Below are 18,906 nucleotides of genomic sequence, written 5' to 3'. Positions count from 1 at the left end.
AATTAATGCTTAAATCCTTTGAAGATACCGGATGCTTTATAAGTGCTAATTATTATATTCAGGTTTAGGGATTAGATCTTACTTAAGCAGTAGGTAGGGAAGCTGTGAGATGTATGTGGCAAAGAAGAATTAAAAGTAATAAACAGTCACTGAGAGCCTAAACCTCCCTGCAGCCTGTTTGTGCAGTCCTAATAAATTGCCACTCTTCTAATTTGGTTTTGGAACTTAATTACTTCGACTCTGAATGTCAGAGGGAGTGTCTCCTCATGTTCCATAGGGGCTGCTGTTACATTTTGTTTTAACCCCGTTGCCATTTCCCAGGGAGTTCACAACTATGTGTAGTTGCTCTCAAAATGTGGTTTATTTTTTTCCTCCAAACTGTTCTGGAATTAAACATTTCCTGGGTTTTTTGCAAGGCTCAGAGCATCTGTATCACTGAGAGCATTGTCTGCTCCTTGGAAACTGGACAGAACATTGTTGTGTACTAAGTGATGGTTCTCTGAATAAGGTTTGTGACTGGTAACTATTCCTTGAGAAAGCTACTTTTTGTAGCCTGTGAAACGATCAGGTAGTTGAAACAACTCAGACTGATGGTAAGAATTTAAGTTCATGTCCACTGTCCGCCTGTGTCTGTGTTTTTAAAATCCACATCACAGCTTGGACAATACAAAGTGGAGCTGTCTGCAATTTCTTAAAGATCTGTTCATAGCTGAGGCAGGGGAAAGTAGACAGAAAAGTAGACAGTAGGTTTTTTTCAGGCTGTTTCATTGTTTTATTGATTTATCTGCTGCTCTGCAGATGAGCCTCAAGCACCGGCTTCGTATCTGGCCCCCACTATGGCACAGTGGTAAAGAATATGGACAAAGAGGGGGTGAAAGATGGATCAAAGTGACCAAATGAAATAAAAATCTTACAGAAAAGAAGTGATCACTGGCACAGGTTATCCAGAGAGACCTTGGAGTTGGAGATACTCAAAACCCACGAGGACATGGCCCTGGGCAATCTGCTCTGGGTGTCTGTGCTTGAGCCAAGGGGATTGGACCAGGTGACCTCCTAAGGTGCCATCCAACCTCAATGATTCTGTGAGATGGTGCAAAGCAGAAAGGAGCTGATAGAAAGGCCTAAGGTATAGGCAGTCACAATAAATAGCAGAGATGCTCAGCGTGATGAGAAAGTGTGGTTCTGAATTTAAAACCCTTATGTCACGGTTAGTCTGTTTAACAAGTAACTCACACTCAGTGAATCATTAAGGGTTTGGGCATCAACTCTGTCTGTAAAATGAGGATAGTATTTATCACTGTGTTGTTGACCCGGGCCAGTACGAAGCCAGTTCCTGCCTTTGCACGGACAGACGGGTGCAGCACCTCCAAGCTGGCAGCAGCTACAAAGCAACAGGCTGGCGCTGCTGTTTGCAGCCAGTCAGGAGTGTAAATTCTCAAAGCCTGCCCGTCCTTTTCCTTAGAGAGTTTTTATTTCCCCTCTGATCTTTTCTCTTTGTTCACACTAATTACGGCCCATTAACTTGGGGGGAAGCACCAAACCAAACGCAGCGCACGGGGCGGTCCCAGCGCGTGCGATGGGAGGGGCTGCAACACCTCCTGCTGCTCCAGCCTTCCCCTTGGCCAGCGCGGGCAGGGGCGGGGCGGCGGCTCCTCCCCGGGGGCGGAGGGAAGCGGGGAGACAGGGAAGGAGGGAGGGAAGTGTTCAGTGCTGCCGCCTCCTCCACCTCCCGCCGCCGGGACTCGGTGCCGGGCGGCTGCGGCGGCGCCTCCCGTCCCGTCCCGTCCCGTCCCGTCCCGTCCCGTCCCATCTCATCCCGTCCCGCCCGGTCCCGGCCATGTCCGGCGGGGGCAGCCGGCGCCGGGCCGGCCCCTCCTGGCACAGCACTTTCTCTCGCTTCTTCTCCAGGAGCCCACCCTGCGAGAGCGCTCACAGGTACGCGGCGCTGCCGCCCCTGCCCTGCCCTGGCTGTCCCCGCCGCGGGGTGGGCAGCGCTGGGTGGGTGGGCGAGGCGCGGGGAGAAGCAGCGTGTGTTGGCCGTGGGGCGGCCCCGGGGGCGGCTCCTGGGACAGCGGGGGCATCCCGGCGTGTGGGGACCGGGCTGGCGTGTCGGGCTGGCAGCGGACACCGCTGTGTGAGGATGTTCCGTGTCTGCAGCAGCGCTGCGGTGCCAGGCAGGGATCCTGCGGGACCGCGGGGCTTTCCCTGCCAGGTGTGCCGGGAAGAGCGCCCTGGGCTACAGCCCCTGCCCTGAGGGGTCTGAGTTTTATTTTGGTTTGTTCTGTTTGGCTTTTTTCCTCTTCGGTTTTTGCGCTGAAAAGTTTCCTTTCGGACCGGTGTAAATCAGGCGTTAACGCAACGTAAACACCACCGGGGTGTTTCACGTCTCGATGCAAAATGTGTGGTTTATGGAAGCGTTGTTATTAATAATTGTTTTAGCGCAGGGAGACTTTACAGGATGAAAAGGTTTGGAAACTTCTTGTGTGTTTGTTCCTCTTCCTTCTTTTTTTTTTCTTGTGGTGGCCGATTTCTGTGTGTAAGAAGAAGCACAGATAGTTCCCTTCAGTTTCTCAGGCAGCCTTATTATTGGCCCTAGTTAATAAGGGTGTTTTTGTGGTGAAAAGGTGCTAGCTGGCTAGGCCTTATTTCCTTGGGTGTAGTGTTTATTTTTTGCTTTTAACATGTTGGTTTAAATCTTTGAGTCATCCTTGGTCCTGTACAGATTTGTTTTCACACTGACAGACCAGTAAATACAGTTTAATCAGGCAGATAGTGGCTATCACAGTAGTTCTTTCAGTGAGAAGCTTTAGGATCTTGCATTCCATAGTCTCAGCAATCACGGGAAACAGCAGAGCCTATAGCTGTCTTAGCCTGACCATCCTAAGCAGTCCTGTGAGGATTTTTAACTTCGGGGGTTTTGTTTCACTGTAAGCAATTGGCATGCACTACACCACCAAGGATCCGCTGGTCTTTCATGAGCATGAAACACTGCTTTTTAATTCCTGGGAAAAAAAAGAAAGCGGGAGCAAGGCTGCTGTACCAAGGGCATCTCTACAGAGGCTGGGATAGGGTGGCTGTTGTGTCTGGTTAAGATACGGGACAGGGAGAAGGTTTTGATGTGGCTGGCGACCTGAAGAAGCAATAGGAGAGGTGTCATGGCATGACTCCTTGCTGGCTCCCTACAGCTGTGGTTTGGAATAAACAAAGCCCAGCGGTCCCCTCGGTGAGGAAGGGAGCGATGCTGTCTCCGTGGTTTGTGCGCTGAACAGCCCATCTGCAGGCAGCACTCATGGCAGGTCTGCTCCACTCAACTTGGGGCTGGAATCTAATCTTCCATCTCGATCACAGTTTCATTTCCTGCCCAAGAGCCTTGCCTTTATTGGGAAGCTGGGATAGCCCTGGCAGATCCGAAAGGGCCGCTTGTCCTCGGCTCTCGGACTCCTCTCGAGGTGGTACCCGGGATTCCTTCCCGTACCAGCAGCGAGCAAACCCCTGCGATCCGAGGAATCCACTTTGGTGTGTTAGGGAGCTCTTTTCCTGCTGGGTTGCAGCGTGGCACGTTCGTCAGGAATGCTGACGCTCCCGTATTTGGTTTCCACTGGCAGCCTTCTTCCCAGATTAGCGTAATTGCATCCATTAAGCAGCGCTGGCTCGGGATGATGCCGCAGGTTGGCTCGGCATGTTTATTCAGCGAGCTCGGTGGGGTAGTAAAGGGCTCTCCGAACAAAGCGTGTGTGCGGGGAGGGAGGGGAGCCCGGGCTGCTTTGCATGTTTATTGTGGAGGTGTGGAGTGCGTGGGCGAGTTGGGGAATGCAGCTTTTGTGAGGTGCTGGAAGAAATGTGTGTGCACCGGGATGCTTTCCCGTGCACATTGACGGTGGGATAGATGCTGGAACCAGACCAGGAAGGAAACTTTTGCGTGGAGGTATTTTACCTGCTGGTGTGTTTCACAAAAGCCAAACACCTAGGTGAGGGAGAGAGCAGTGTGATACACAGTGACCTCTGGAGAGTTGGGAGGGAGTATCGACCTGCTGGAAGGCAGGAGAGCTCTGCAGAGGGATCTGGATAGACTGGAGAGATGGACTGATTCCAATGGGATGAGGTTCAACAAGGCCAAGTACAGGTCCTGCCCTTTGGCCACCCCAACCCCCTGCAGTGCTCCAGGCTGGGCACAGAGTGGCTGGAGAGCAGCCAGGCAGAAAGGGACCTGGGGGGACTGAGGGACAGGAAGCTCAACAGGAGCCAACAGTGTGCCCAGGTGGCCAAGAAGGCCAAGGGGATCCTGGCCTGGATCCAAACTAGCGTGGCCAGCAGGACCAGGGCAGTGACCTTTCCCCTGGACTCTGCCTTGGGGAGGCCACACCTTGAGTGCTGTGTTCAGTTCTGGGCCCCTCAGTTGAGGAAAGAGATTGAGGGGCTGGAGCGGGGCCAGAGAAGAGCAACAAGGCTGGAGAAGGGCCTGGAGCACAAGTGCTGTGGGGAGAGGCTGAGGGAGCTGGGGGTGTTTAGCCTGGAGAAGAGGAGGCTCAGAGGTGACCTCAGCACTGTCTAGAACTCCCTGAAGGGAAGTTCTGGCCAGGTGGGGGTTGGTCTCTTCTCCCAGGCACTCAGCAATAGGACAAGGGGGCACGATGGGCTCAAGCTCTGCCAGGGGAAATTGAAGTTGGAGATCCGAAAAACTTCTTTGCAGAGAGAGTGCTCAGGCATTGGAATGGGCTGCCCAGAGAGGGGGTGGATTCCCCATCCCTGGAGGTTTTGAAACTGAGCTTGACCGTGGCACTGAGTGCCATGATCTGGTAAAGGGACTGGAGTTGGACCAAGGATTGGACTTGATGATCTCCGAGGTCTTTTCCAACCCAATCCATTCTATGATTCTGTGATCACACTTGAAGCCTGTGGAGAACAGGATGGTTTCCTGGTTTGAAAGCATGCAGAAATGAGCCTGTGTGTGCCCAAAAGTCATTTTCCATCTGCTCCTGCAAGTCAGACAGCGATGGATGGATAGATGACAGCTCTCAGCTTTCCTTCTCCCAGCTGTGTAGCTGCCCCTCAGTGGGGTATGGGGCTCTTGCCCTCTTCTTGCTCCAGACACTGTTTACATTTAGCTGTAAAAAACCAAAAGCCAAAACCCAAACCTACCGTGGCCCTGGTTTAAAATAGGAGGAAGGGGATGGGGGGAATGACACAGTTTGTTAATCAGTGTCTCAGACTCTTATAACGAAGAGCTTATGTTAATAACCTGCCCTTACAGCAGTTTGTAGCTCTGATGAACATGAGCCTCGCTCGAGGCTTGCTTGCTGGTGGAAAACTAAGCCGTGCAGATGAGCTGCAAGTTTCATGGCAGCAAAAAGCACAGCACATGCTTGAAGAGCTTACTTGGGTTTTTACATAAAATGTGGCCCAATGGAAGGTGTCTCCCACCCAGTGCTTGCTTTTCTTCAGAGCTGGGGCAGCTTAGAACCACAGCTCTCGTGCTTTCCATCCCAGTTCTTTATCATTAACTTCCATCAAAGGCAGTTATTATGCTCTACTCGACTATTTGTGATTTTCAATAATACACAATTGGTTATTAGTTACCACAGTGTTAGTCCTGGAACAGTCTAAATCCCCAGGGTGAAAAACATCCAATTGCATTTGCACTGTCCTAGTAGCAGCCTGATTTTTTTTTTCTTAATACATGTATCTGTAGTTCATCTAGATGAAGACACAGCTCTTACAGTGCAAGACGGCCCACTGCAGATTCTTTCAGAAATACGCAGCCTCTGTGCCTGAGCAATTGTTCTTTTGCGAATAAAAGTGACCCCTCAGGTCACATTAGAAGCTGCCAGGGAGGTGTAACACTTTTCACTGAGCTGCCATCATTTAAAGGACATTTGTCCTTTAAACCATGGGTGTATTTTATAAGTTATTCCATATGGTGTTTAGCAGGTTCATTTCAGATTTATCTTTTCCCCCCAAGTGCTGTTGGTTGGTCACGTAACTACCAAAGGGTTTATCAGGGTATTTCTTCTGCCTCGCTGGAGTGTTCAGGGACATTAAACAGGGAAGAGGAACCTTTTATCTGCTTTGAGGGGGTTTGGAGGGTTGATTTGTTTGTTGGGATTTTTTTTCAGGCTGAGATTGTTGTTCCGTTCATCCATTAGTTTCTAACTAAGAGCTTTCAGAGATGAAGAACTTTGTTTATTCTGCCTGAGGAGAGATTAGAGAGCCTTTTTCTTCCTTTGGGGCTGCCAGTCATTGTTCCTGTTTACAAAGAACATGTACTTTTGTAGTTGTAAAAACTGTTTGAGAGACTGCTGGAAATTGATTGAAAAGGGAGTATTACATTTCCAACTTAGTTCTTCTGAAATTAGTACCTCCTGGCTGGTTTGGATTCAGATACCATTAACATCTTTAAAGAACTCCATTGTCTGCTGGAAAAATCAGTCTCTGCTTTCTAATAAAGTACCTTTTTCTTTCAAAAGACAGAGCAGGATTCTTTGTGTTGTTGTTAAAAGTTAATTTATTTATGAGTGTGTATGAGGGATGAGATCTGTGGAACCAGCAAGGGGAATATTCCAACCATACAGAAGAATTCAAATTAGACTTGCCTAAATAAAGATGCATTATGAAAATTTTCTGTCCATTTGTTAATTTGGGGATTTTGTGTGTGTGTTTGTTTCTTTTTGCTTCTTACATTTTTTTCTATTATGACTTTTATTGCAGGATAATTCAGAATAGTATGAAAAGCCCTAATTCAGCAAGGGTGGCAGTTCCCTGTAATTACACAGGTAAATAGTTTTGTGCACTGTAGTGGGGCTGCTGTTGGATTAGAGTGAGGCACATGTCTGGTGGGACTGAGCCCAGGAGGGGCAAGCCCAGCAGCTGCCCATGTGTGTGACACACATTTCCTGAAGGAAATGCTCCTAGAGTTTTAATTACAATGGGACCGCTCCTTGGAAGAAACAAAGCAACGTTTTTTCCACTATTTTAAATGTTAACAGCGTCGTCTCCAGTTATTGGTGCAAGGGCCAGACTTAATGCAGAAATATTGCCCAAACAGCTCCAAGTCTGTGGTTTTAAGGAACAGTTTTGCAAAGATGAAAAGTCCTCAGTCTTCTTTATTTCACAAAAGGCTCATGAGTGGAAAAAAATTTCAGATTCAGAAATGTGTTGCTGTGGGGATTATATTCCTAATTATTGTAACTTCTTAAAAGGATGGAACCCCCACTGCTGCTTTCAGTTTCTGAGGGGCTTTGGGGTTTTGTGTGGTTCAGTTAATATATACTAATGTAATACCATTATCCTTGCAGACAGTAGCACAGCACTGCATGGCTTAGGCTGATGGTAATACCTTGATTCTTCTGGTATGCTAATTTTCATTTCTACTGTAAGTTTTATATTTTCTACATGACTTTAGAGTGTCACTTTTGATGACTTAAGGTCAGAAATGTCTGTCTCAGTCATTTCACTTTCTCACATCAGTTTTGAGACATGAAATAAGTCACAATATAACTCCAATTGTGTTGTGTTAATGTGATCTCATGTCTTATTTTGAAATCGAGTTTTGTTTCTTTGAAAGTTCCACTGTTTTTTAAGTTATTAAAATACTTTACAGAGGGCAGTGTATGTGCTTCAGCAGTTTGGGCCTGAGTGTGTAAGCTCTATGGATCTGCACCAATGGACAGGGTTGTGTTGGGAAGAAGTGTAGGGAGAAACATTTCTTGGGAATTGCTGTGACCACATAACTCTGTTTTAATCATCAGTCACAGGCTGCAAATTCAGCCATAAAATTTATTTTGCTTGAATGGAAAATCTTTCAGAACAAAAGAGGGAGCTTTAGTAATGACTGCAGAGTGTCTGTAGGATGCTTCGTGCTGTGTATTTTGTGAGTAAAAGGTGGGAGTTCTGGAGAGTATTTTATGGTGTTGAGGGGGTGGCCCTGTGTGCCTCTACCAAGAGTTTTGTCCTCCAGCCTGACTGGTAGATCTCACTCCATTTCCCTGGTGACCCCAAGTCTCTCTTGCCTGTTTTTTCCCAGGTGCTTTTTCTTAGTGACATTTTTTTGAATTCTGTGGTGCTCTGTTTATCAGGACAGCAGTTGCTGCTGCTTTAAAGCTTTCCTGGATTATTTTTTGTAATATCTCCTATTTTCATGCCATTTTCTAAGTACCACTCTTGATCCCCAACCCTGCCAACATGCCATTGGATAACAGTTCTATTCTCTACTATTTTAACCTCTTAGCCTTAATAAATAGTGCGTAAATCTGTTTATTATGCCAGGTTTGTGTGTTAGTGACCAGCAACATATTTATTTCATAAGAATGTTGTTAATTTTATCTAACCAATCAGACTGGCAAGCAGGGAGCAGATTCCAGGTTAGTGTTGGTTACTATGGGTGACAGATGCCAGAAGGAAGCCCTTGGTGTAATCTGGTATAATCGTTCTGCCCAATACTGGGGTAAGCTCTTCTCACAAATATTTATATTTCTTTTCTCTAGCCTTTGTAGGGCTCTTCACTTCCCTCACATGCAAAATAGATTGAGTTATTTAGCAATTGTGGCCCATCATCCTTCATTTCACTTGGGTCTGGCCTTTAAACTCACAGGTACATGTTTAGTATAAATACAAGGTTTGATTCGTGCGATTTTTAATGTAATTTTTCACTCTAAAACGTGGCTTACATGATTTTATAGCATCTTCTTTTTTCATGATGTTTTTAGTTGCTCGTTTTGGCCTTCATTTAGTACTGACAGACTTCTGTACCTCCCTAAACCACATGGCACAGAATGCAGAGGATGAGGCTGACCCAGCTTTGTAACAGAATGTAAATAAGTGGCATAAACAGGTCTGAGAGGAAAAGCTGTTTCAGTTAAAACAATCTAAATTGCCTAATGCTGTCTGTAATCAAACCAGTTTCGAAGTAGGGGAGTGTAATTGAATATAATACATTTTGGGCTATTTCAACACTTAAATTAATCATGGACTGTAACATTTATTTTGCCTAAGGTTCTGCCTTCTCTTCCTCCTGGCTCCATTTTCTCCCTCTTTACCTTTCTCTGCTTTCTATGGCTTTTCCTCTGCTTCCCTTCTTATTGTTTTAAATGAAATTGCAGCTTTGCTTTCCTTTGACCCTCTAATTTCAAACCAGTATGAAAAGCCTATTATGAAACAAACTTGTTTTTATAATTTCCATTTGTCTTTACTCTTCTCCTCTGTGTGTGGCCTAAGCTTAGGCACAGAAACAGGAGCCAGAAACTTCCCATTGAGATTTCTGTGTCCTCTCTTTAGGACAAGCCCCAAAGCTTTGCCAGGGACCAGAGGCAGACTCTGTCCCTGCTGCTGCCATGGGGTGTCCCAGGAATTATCTCAACCTTGGGAATTTTGCTGAGGAGCTCACTGAACTTTTTGATCTTGAAGCTGTTCAAAAAGGGCAACATTCAGGTTTTGGGGGGAAGAGAAACAGAGGAAAGAGGTTTTAATTAATTGAATTGGTTATTTTTTATGTTAAAATGCCAGCTTTTTTATTTTCTGTTAAACACTGGGGTGTTTTTACTGTCCCTTGATGCACAAGGCAATTTTTTGGCATCCCTTGGTTTCCTCACATCTTGTTGCCACTGAGCTTCACAGCAAGATTTTCCTTATTAGTAATTTAGCAAATGGTTGCTGTAAATTTGCTCATGTTGCTCAAAACACATGTTTGACTCTTTAAAAAATTGCCTTACCTTTTAATGAAGTTCTGATGGTTCGCCTGCCTGCACAAGTGTGGCCTTGGTGTCCAGGGCAGGGTGTTCCTCTTCAAATCTACTGCCTTTAGTTGGGTTAAAGGGGAGGGATGGAACAATTCCCCAAGGCTCCTGGGTGACCTGGGAATTAACACACATGGTATTGATCCTCACGTCACTGGAAGATGGGAATTGTCAAGATTGGGGGTGTTTATGGGATTTGGGCTTCATGCTGATGCTCTTATTAAAATATTTCCAAGTGTTACAGCAGTGGGCTAACACTCAACATACAGGGGAATACCAAAAAATCAGATAAAATAAATGATTTTCTGCTCGGTGTGTTTGCAGAAAGTAAAAAGGATGTATTTTTGAATCAGTGTCTTCACAGATAATCTCAAAGAGGACAAAGCTGTAGCACGTGAAGTTTGCAGGTGATTGGAGAGTGTGAAAACCACAGAATTGCCATGGTGGGCAGGCAGCTGAACGTGAGCTGCCAAAGGAAAGTGGTGGCCCAGGGAGAAAACACGATTGTCTGGTGTCTAAATAACAAAAACATGTTCTGTGGATGGACTTTGGTTGCCAGAGTACTGAGGCCAGTTCTGGTGTCAGTGATCTGTCACGAAAAAGGTGCTTACACTCTAAAAAGGGCTCTGGAAAAGAGCTCCAGAGCAATTTGATGTCTGGAAAACCTCCCTCAGAGAATAAAATGGAGCAGCTCAGTAGCATTTAGGTGTCTAAGAGAAAGTTTTGAAGTGACAAAGACTCTGCTTCAAGGAATAACTGGAAGGGAAATCAGAGTTAAGTGCTTTCTGTTGTAGTGGGCCTGTGACTTGAGGGGGTTATTCAAAGCCCAGACTTTTATAATCTGTCCCCCACAGATGTGGATTGATCCCATAGTTGAGAGCAGAGGCTTGAGAAATCACAATAAAAGTAGTCAATTAAGTAGTAGTTTACATGGAAAAGTCTTATTTACAACTGTGGTAGATTTTTCATTTTTTGTTGGTTTTTTTTAACCAAAGCTCATGTATTTTTGTCACATGTTAAAGGCTTAACACTGGTCTCCCTTGGTGAAATTTCATAATCTAGACTATGCTGGAGGCCAACTTCAGTAATTACAGGGGTCTGTATGGCAAGTAGGTTAACTGGTATATGTATAAAATATTACTTAAAAGCTCTGAATTTTTAGCAGTCATCCTTTTAATTACCCCTTGGAAGCTGGGACAGAGAAGAAACCAATACTAGCCAACTATATGGCTCTTTGCAGTTGTATAATAAAAGTTTCATAACCACTTCTGGGCTGTGGATGTGGTTTGAGAATCCCTCTAATGTGCTGAAACTTCATGGAGGTCTTGCACATGCATATTTGATAGTGTTATTAGACTTGTGGTTTTCCACTCATTTACATTCTTCAGGGAGGCTCTTGCACAGATGGATTGTAAAATAGTGGGTGATGAGATCCTGGTTAGCAGTCCCTCTGTTTCTGTTTCTCTGTTTCTGGTCAGCAGTGAATGTGTAACTGTTGGCACTGAGGAAAACTGGACCGAAATCATGACATCAAACCCAAGTGAGGGTTATTAGGTTTGTTCAGAGCAAGACAAAAGGCAGGGTCAGGAGCTGGCATGACTGCCCAGAGTGCTGGAATAAAGGAAATAGCAAGAAAACAAACCCAAAAAGGACATTACCCCAAGTGAGGACTCCAGTGGAGAGTGAATTATATCAGCAATCCAGAAAATACCATCCTCAGGAAAACAGTTCAGAAAATATTGGGGAGAAGGTGTCACAAGTGAGGTCATGAAGCCAGGACAGACAGCTGTACCTACAGGTCAGCCTTGGTTTGTTGGCATTGTGTCTCTAAAGCCACCCTGGAGCATTCTTTGCATTGCTCACTCTCTTACCATCACCAGTCATCACATTAATTGGTTTCTGGTTAATCTGAAGAGCAGAACAGTTAAACAATGCCACCCATCCAGGTGGGGTGGCAGAGAGGGTTAGGCTGCTCTAGTTAGACTGCTCACCTAGTTAGTCTAGTTAGACTGCTCATCTGCCCCTGAAGAGAGAGAAGAGGGATGGTCCAGAGAAGAGCAATGAGACTGGAGAAGGGACTGGAGCACAAGTGCTGTGGGGAGAGGCTGAGGGAGCTGGGGGTGTTTAGCCTGGAGAAGAGGAGGCTCAGACGTGACCTCAGTACTGTCTGGAACTCCCTGAAGGGAAGTTCTGGCCAGGTGGGGGTTGGTCTCTTCTCCCAGGCACTCAGCAATAGGACAAGGGGGCACGGGCTCAAGCTCTGCCAGGGGAAATTGAAGTTGGAGAGCAGAAATAAATTCATTCCAGAGAGAGTGCTCAGGCATTGGAATGGGCTGCCCAGAGAGGGGGTGGATTCCTCACCCCTGGAGGTTTTTCAACTGAGCTTGGCCATAGCACTGAGTGCCATGATCTGGTAAAGGGACTGGAGTTGGACCAAGGGTTGGACTTGATGATCTTGGAGGTCTTTTCCAACCCAATCCATTCGATGGTTCTATGGCAAAAGGCTGGAGCACTCCACTCTCTGGGAGGAGCTGCACTGCATGAGAAGTAAATGCTGGAGCTGCTGCCTTGGAAGAGACTTCCCTGCAGAGCTGTGGGAGAAGTGGGGAGGGTCAACACCCAAAAGTGCTGCCTGAGTTGGGCTCTGACCACCTGACCCTGTTCCTTGAGGGAGTGCCCATTCATTTCCCCCCTTCTCCAACAGGACAGGCTGCCTGTACCTTCTCCTCCTAAAAGGAGCCTAAAATGTCACAGCAGTTCCTTTCGGTTCGGAGAATTGTGTGTCTGGTCAGCCTCATCAGACCCTGTGTGTTTGTGCTTTATTACACTGGCATGTTTCCTGTAGGTTATTTTTTTTTGTCTTACACAACACATTCACAGTCTGCTGTGTGCACAACATGGGTGGGGTAGATTAATAAAGGAAGAAGGGGATGGGCTTTTAATTTGCAAGTTCTGAGGGATTGTTACGAAAGAGGGGGATGGAGGAAACAGACTCCTCGCACCATACGGAGTTGCTGTGAGGGCCTTTTGAAGATGTGATTGTTTGTAATTGTCTTGTTCTGATTTTAGAGGCAGTTAGAAAAGATCTTGCAAAGTGTTTGTTAAAATTTGCTCCATTAAATTGTGAGTTTTGTTCTTGACTGTAATCCCTGATGTAATCCCTTTGTAAACAACAATGCAGAATTTGTACATGTCTCCCTCATAAGAATCTCTAACATCTCCTTCCAAAGTGTAATGATTAAAACCTTGGCCCACAGACCTGCTTCTGATTCAGACACCACCTGTCCAAGTATTACACAAAGGTCAGAACAGATTTTTGGCAGCAGAGGAACAAAAAGCAATGCAAAATGACACAAAGCAAGGTCTGTTCAGAACACACAGAACAGTATATTTTGTAACTTAAATTTAATCTTGATTATTTAAAGAAGAGGAGTGATGCTAAACAGGTTGGGCATGCAGGCAAGACAGTAGAAAGAGCAACAAGGCAGCTGAGGAGAAGAATTCCTTCCAACCTCCCTCTAAACCTTCGCTTGAGATTAACCCATCCAGGCTGGGTGCACTAATATGTCAGAGAAAAGGAAATGTGTGGCAGAAATAGCCACAGCAGGTCAATAGATCACACACCTGAGAAGCAGGTGAGGGGCTTGATTGGTAGTCTTAATTGTGACAGTGTCTTTATTACTCTGAATGTTAGTTAAGAGTCTCATGCCTTTTTTCCCTTTTACTCTATGAAATGAGAGTAATATCTGTCTAAATATGGAAACAAGTGATTGTGACAATTTGTAAATGGCTGCCTGTCAGTGGCAGTCAGCAATAGGACAAGGGGGCACGATGGGCTCAAGCTCTGCCAGGGGAAATTGAAGTTGGAGAGCAGAAGGCAATTCTTTGCAGAGAGAGTGCTCAGGCATTGGAATGGGCTGCCCAGAGAGGGGGTGGATTCCCCATCCCTGGAGGTTTTTCAGCTGAGCTTGGCCGTGGCACTGAGTGCCATGATCTGGTAAAGGGACTGGAGTTGGACCAGGATTGGACTTGATGATCTCGGAGGTCTTTTCCAACCCAACTGATTCTATGGAAACAAGTGGTTGTGACAAGTTGTAAATGGCTGCCTGTATAGTTAAGATGTCCATGGAAGCAAAGTGGTGTTGCAGGATGTTTTCTGTCTTCCTGAGGTCATGCTTTGCTCTTTGACTTCTTAAAAGTACAAAATAGATCTAAAACTTGGGTTAATAGAGCCCTGTTGCTGGGTTTGTCATGTAACAGCAGTAGTTCATGAAGCTTAGAGTTGGAGACTCCTTCATCTTCCTGAAGAGCCCTCTGAGAGGTTGGTTAACCCTCTGGGTGGTGAAGCACAAGCCTAAGCTTACATGTGCTGAACTGGAGATGAGGTTCTTGGTACCTGCCATGGCAAAGCATTTCAGAAAGGCTGGGAAGGCTTAAAGCAAGGATGAAACTCTGTGGAGCCAAACTCTAAAAATAGAGATGTAGTCCAAGTGGGGGTTGGGGTGGAATTCCTAGTGCACAGTGAGCTGTGTTTGCTGTCAGTCTGTTGTTTTCAGTGCTTAGCCAAGTCATAGGAATTCTATGGTGTGATACCACAGAGCTACCAAGTCAGCGTTTGTAGCAATATTTAATTTCAGAGACTGTTCTGCAGAAAACACTCCAGCCAAACAAAAACCAATGTCTTAGAATAGTCTCTGGAAGTGTAACATCACAGACAGAATCCCAGACTGTTCTGAGCTGGAAGGGACCCACAAGGGTCATCGAGTCCAGCTCTTAAGTCAATGGCCCACACAGGGGATTGAACCCATGGCCTTGGCATTATTACAGCCAAGTTTTAACCTACTGAGCTCTTCTCAGGGTCTAGCTGGTATTGATAGGGTAGCATGGATATATAATAAAAATAAATTAAAGAATGGACATTTTTAGCATAAATACAATATGTATTATATATTTCCCAAGAATTACTTTTACTTGTGAATGCCATAGCTTAATAACTCAGTTCACTCATCTCTGAATATAGAATTGTATCTCAGACTTGAGTTGGAAGGGAAATTACAGATCATCTCGTTCCAAGCCCCCTGCCATGGGCAGGGACACTTCCCACCAGGCCAGGTTGCTCAGAGCCCCATCCAGCCTGGCCTTGGACACTTCCAGGGATGGGACTTCCACAACTTCCCTGGGCAACCTCTGCCAGTGCCTCACCATCCTCACAGTAAAGAGTTTCTTCCTAATATCCAGTCTAAACCTAATTAATCTCTTTCAGTTTAAAACCATTCCTCCTTGTCCTGTCACTGCATGTTTCTCTTCATCCTTCCTTCTCTTCAGGTACTGGAAGGCCACAATTGGGTCATTCTGAAGCCTTCTCTTCTCCAGGCTTTTCCCAGCTGTCTCAGCCTTTCCTCGTAGCAGAGCTGCTCCATCCCCTCTGACCATCCTGGTACCTCCTCTGGATTTGCTCCAGCAGGTCCATGCCCTTCCTATGCTGGGACCCCAGAGGTGGATGCAGCGCCCCAGGTGGGGTCTCAGGAGAGTGGAGCAGAGAGGCAGAATCCCTTCCCTCCCTGTGCTGCCCATGCTCCTTTTGAGGCAGCTCAGGACATGGCTGGCTCTCTGGGCTGCCAGTGCCATTGCTGGGTCCTGTCCAGCCTCTCATCCACCAGCACCTTCAAGTCTTTCAGGGCTGCTCTCCATCTGTTCATGCCCAGCCTGTGTTGGTACTGGGGTTTGCCCCAGCCCAGGTGCAGCACCTTGCACTTGGTTATGTTACACCCTGTGAGGTTCCCTTGGACCTACATCTTGGGCTTGTGCAGGTCCTTCTGGATGGCCTCCTGTCCTTCAGGTGTCACCTGCACGCCCAGTGTGGTGTCATCTGCAAAGTTACTGAGAGTGCACTTGGTCCCTTCATCTCTGCTATTAATGAAGATATTAAATAACACTGGTCCCAGTATTGATTCCCAGGGGACACTGCTCATCCCTGATGGCTTTGGAGACTCTGAGCCATTGAGCACTACCCTCTGGATGTGTCTGTCCAACCACTTTCTTACCCATAGAATCGTAGAATCATCGAATGGATTGGGTTGGAAAAGACCTCCGAGATCATCAAGTCCAACCCTTGGTCCAACTCCAGTCCCTTTACCAGATCATGGCACTCAGGGCCACGGCCAAGCTCAGTTGAAAAACCTCTAGGGATGGGGAATCCACCCCCTCTCTGGGCAGTCCATTCCAATGCCTGAGCACTCTCTCTGCAAAGAATTTCTTTCTGCTCTCCAACTTCAATTTCCCCTGGCAGAGCTTGAGCCCGTGCCTCCTTGTCCTATTGCTGAGTGCCTGGGAGAAGAGACCAACCCCATCTAACAGTCCATCTATCAAATCCATCTCTCTCCAGTTTAGGGAAAAGGATGTTGTGGGGGACCACATCAAAGGCTTTACAGAAATCCACATAAATGGCATTTGTAGCCCTTCCCTTGTCCGCTGATAGAGTCACTCCATCACAGAAAGCCACCAGGTTGGTCAGGAGGACCTTTCCTTGGTGAAGCCTTGCTGGCTGAATCACCTCCCTGCCCTCCATGTGCCTTAGCACAGCTCCCAGGAGGATCTGCTTCATGATCTTCCCAGGCACAGAGGTGAGGCTGATGGGTCGGTAGTTCCCATGCTCCTCTTCTGTCCTTCTTAAAGATGGGTACAATGTTTCCCTTTTTCCAGTCACCAGGGTCTCCATCTGCCTGCCCTGACTCTCCTGGGTGTCCTGGAGAGTGGCTGGGCAGCTCCATCAGCCAATTCCCTCGGGACTCTGGGGATGCTTCTTATGTACTCCATTCATGTTCCTCAGGTAGTCATGAACCTGATCTTAATTTGGTGGGAGGGATTTTGCTCCCCCAGTTCCCATCCTGCTGTCCCTTCACTGGAGAGATGTGGGATGAGAAGGGGGAGAGCCAGAGAAATTGTAGGGGCTTGTTGGATGTTGTGTCATGTGATCCAAATAACCTGTAGCCAGCCAGCCTGTTCCCGTCTGGGTTTTCCCTCATGAAAATGCCACCCCAAACCATGGCCCTGCTGAGAGCCCTTTTTGGCTCAGGGAATGATGCAAAGAGATGGCTGAGGCTGAGGAGGAAGGAGTGGAACTTTCTCAAGCTGGTTGTGCTGACAAAGTCAGCATGTTGAGGAAGTACAGCCTAAAGCAAAAGGTTAAGGAATGTGGAAACACTAGAATATAAGCCATGAAAGGGTGTGGGGAATTGCTTCCAGGTTTAGGGTCATTTCATGTTGGAAAATAAAGTTTCGATACTTGTCTTTTTACTTGTTGATTTTAAGATGCTTATCTGGTGAATTGCATTCCTTCAGTTTTGGTGTGTATGCTATGGGATTTCATAGCAATCTGTGCAAGCCTGGCCAGAATAAAGTATTACAGACATGTATTAAAAATAAGAAGTAGGAAAACTAAATAAGTTTTGGGTAAAAAAAAACCATGATGTAAAGGGAAGAATATGAGCAAAACAAAGTGATGGAAGGATGGGACACTCGTCATCTGTGCTGGCAATACATACCAAAACCAAGGGGCTCATCTGTGGTCTGCAGACCAGTTCCATAAAGAGGGATATCCTGAAGTCAGGAAGAATGTCTGCTGGAGATCAACCTCATTATTCTGCTCTTAAATACAGGGAATTCCTGTTCATGCCAAGTGTATCAACATCAGGAAAACCAGGCAAATATGAGAAGGGTGGCTTAGTTTTTTTGATTTTTTTTTTTTTGTGGGGGAGGAGGTTGTTGATTTTATTTTTTTTAAGCCAACAAAACAAAATCTAGGAGGGAGAAAATAGGTTATGTACAGAGAAACACTTTTATTAGTGTGCCACATGCTCAGGGTGATTGTGACATCTCCTTCATGAAACACATGAACAGCAGCAGAAATTAATAGGTAAGGATATTAATTCATCTGCTCCATCTTCCAGGGGAGCAGAGAACAGCCCAGACTTCCTGTCTGATGCTCCCCCTGAAAAAGCATCTTTGTGTTATGGATGTATCATCAAGATTACCTAAGGTGGGGTGAAAGTACATGGTTTTCAACTTGAGGAAGATCTATAAAAGAGGGACACAAGCTTTTTTTTTGGATGTATCTGAAAAGATGGGAAAGATCTTGAAAAACTTAAGTGCGTGAGAGTTCTCATTTTTATTTAGGGAATCCTCCTGTCTCTGAGCAGCTCAGAAGGAAACTATTACTTAGTCAGGCTTTTGTATTTTGTTTGTATATCAATGTATGTGGAATGCAGATGCCTAATCCACAATGGGAAGGAAGCCTTTCTTTTTGAAAGTCTTACTGAGATACACTGACCTGTGGTTTACAGTCAGTAGCAGCTGGAGTGCCAATGCTTCTGGATTATTTCTCCAGATCCTGGCAGAATTTCACCAAAATGCAAAGAGTTGGGTTTTGTTTTTATTTAAACATCTTTCAGTTCATCTCTTTGTAGGAGTTCAGAAATAAGGGCTTGTGCATTTGTCCATAGCAGAGTTAAATTTCTGAGATTGATGAAGAAATGTTTTTGAAGTGATTTTGCATTAATTGGAATACTTTCTCCCATGCTATGTTGGTACAAAGTTATTTTTCTTCGTGTTATGATGCACAGTGCAGGACCTGATGTCTGTCATTAATGTAATCTAATGTTTTCCTTAATACATTTTTGCTTCTAAATTGTATGTAGCTTAAAGGTTTGGATTAAAATATTCTCTGTGGGGTTGTGCTTGAGGATTGTTTTAAGAATTGAGGTTGGCAAGGGAGCTCTCACACACAGAGACTGTTCTGAGCTGGAAGGGACCCACAAGGATCATCAAGTCCAACTCTTAAGTCAATGGCCTACACAGGGGATTGAACCCATGGCCTTGGCATTGTTACAGCCAAGTTTTAACCTACTGAGCTGATCTCAAGGTCTAGATGGTTCCCTTCCTTCCAGAGATGAGCTCTGAGGAAAATTCTGGCCAAGATGAATTGGCAACAAGGACATACATGACTCTGGATTTCTGACTTTTAAAATGGAACTTCCTTGGTAAACAACAACATGCTTGTTGTCCCCTTTCTAAATTCCTTCTACTTTTGTCTGCACAGCCCCATTGGGCGTGTTGAGTGTTCAGTGATTGGTGGTGGTTCCATCTGCCTTGGGGACATTCCCCTTGTCACCATCCTGTC

General features: G+C 45.9%; 1 protein-coding gene across 1 annotated transcript in view; it reads left to right on the top strand.

The window, feature by feature from the left end:
- The first annotated feature begins 1,576 nt into the window (after window positions 1-1,576).
- CRYBG3 (crystallin beta-gamma domain containing 3) overlaps window positions 1,577-18,906 on the top strand; it is an 86,333-nt gene continuing 69,003 nt past the window's right edge. The window contains exon 1 of the mRNA XM_071568818.1: window positions 1,577-1,935. Coding sequence (XP_071424919.1) covers window positions 1,577-1,935 — 359 coding nt within the window. The remainder of the gene's footprint in view (window positions 1,936-18,906) is intronic.

This window comes from Pithys albifrons, chromosome 1 (genome assembly GCF_047495875.1).
Source record: "Pithys albifrons albifrons isolate INPA30051 chromosome 1, PitAlb_v1, whole genome shotgun sequence".
Classification (NCBI taxonomy): Eukaryota; Metazoa; Chordata; class Aves; order Passeriformes; family Thamnophilidae; genus Pithys; species Pithys albifrons.
The sequence above is the reverse complement of the archived record's forward strand: the minus strand, read 5'-3'. Positions and strand labels throughout refer to the sequence as shown.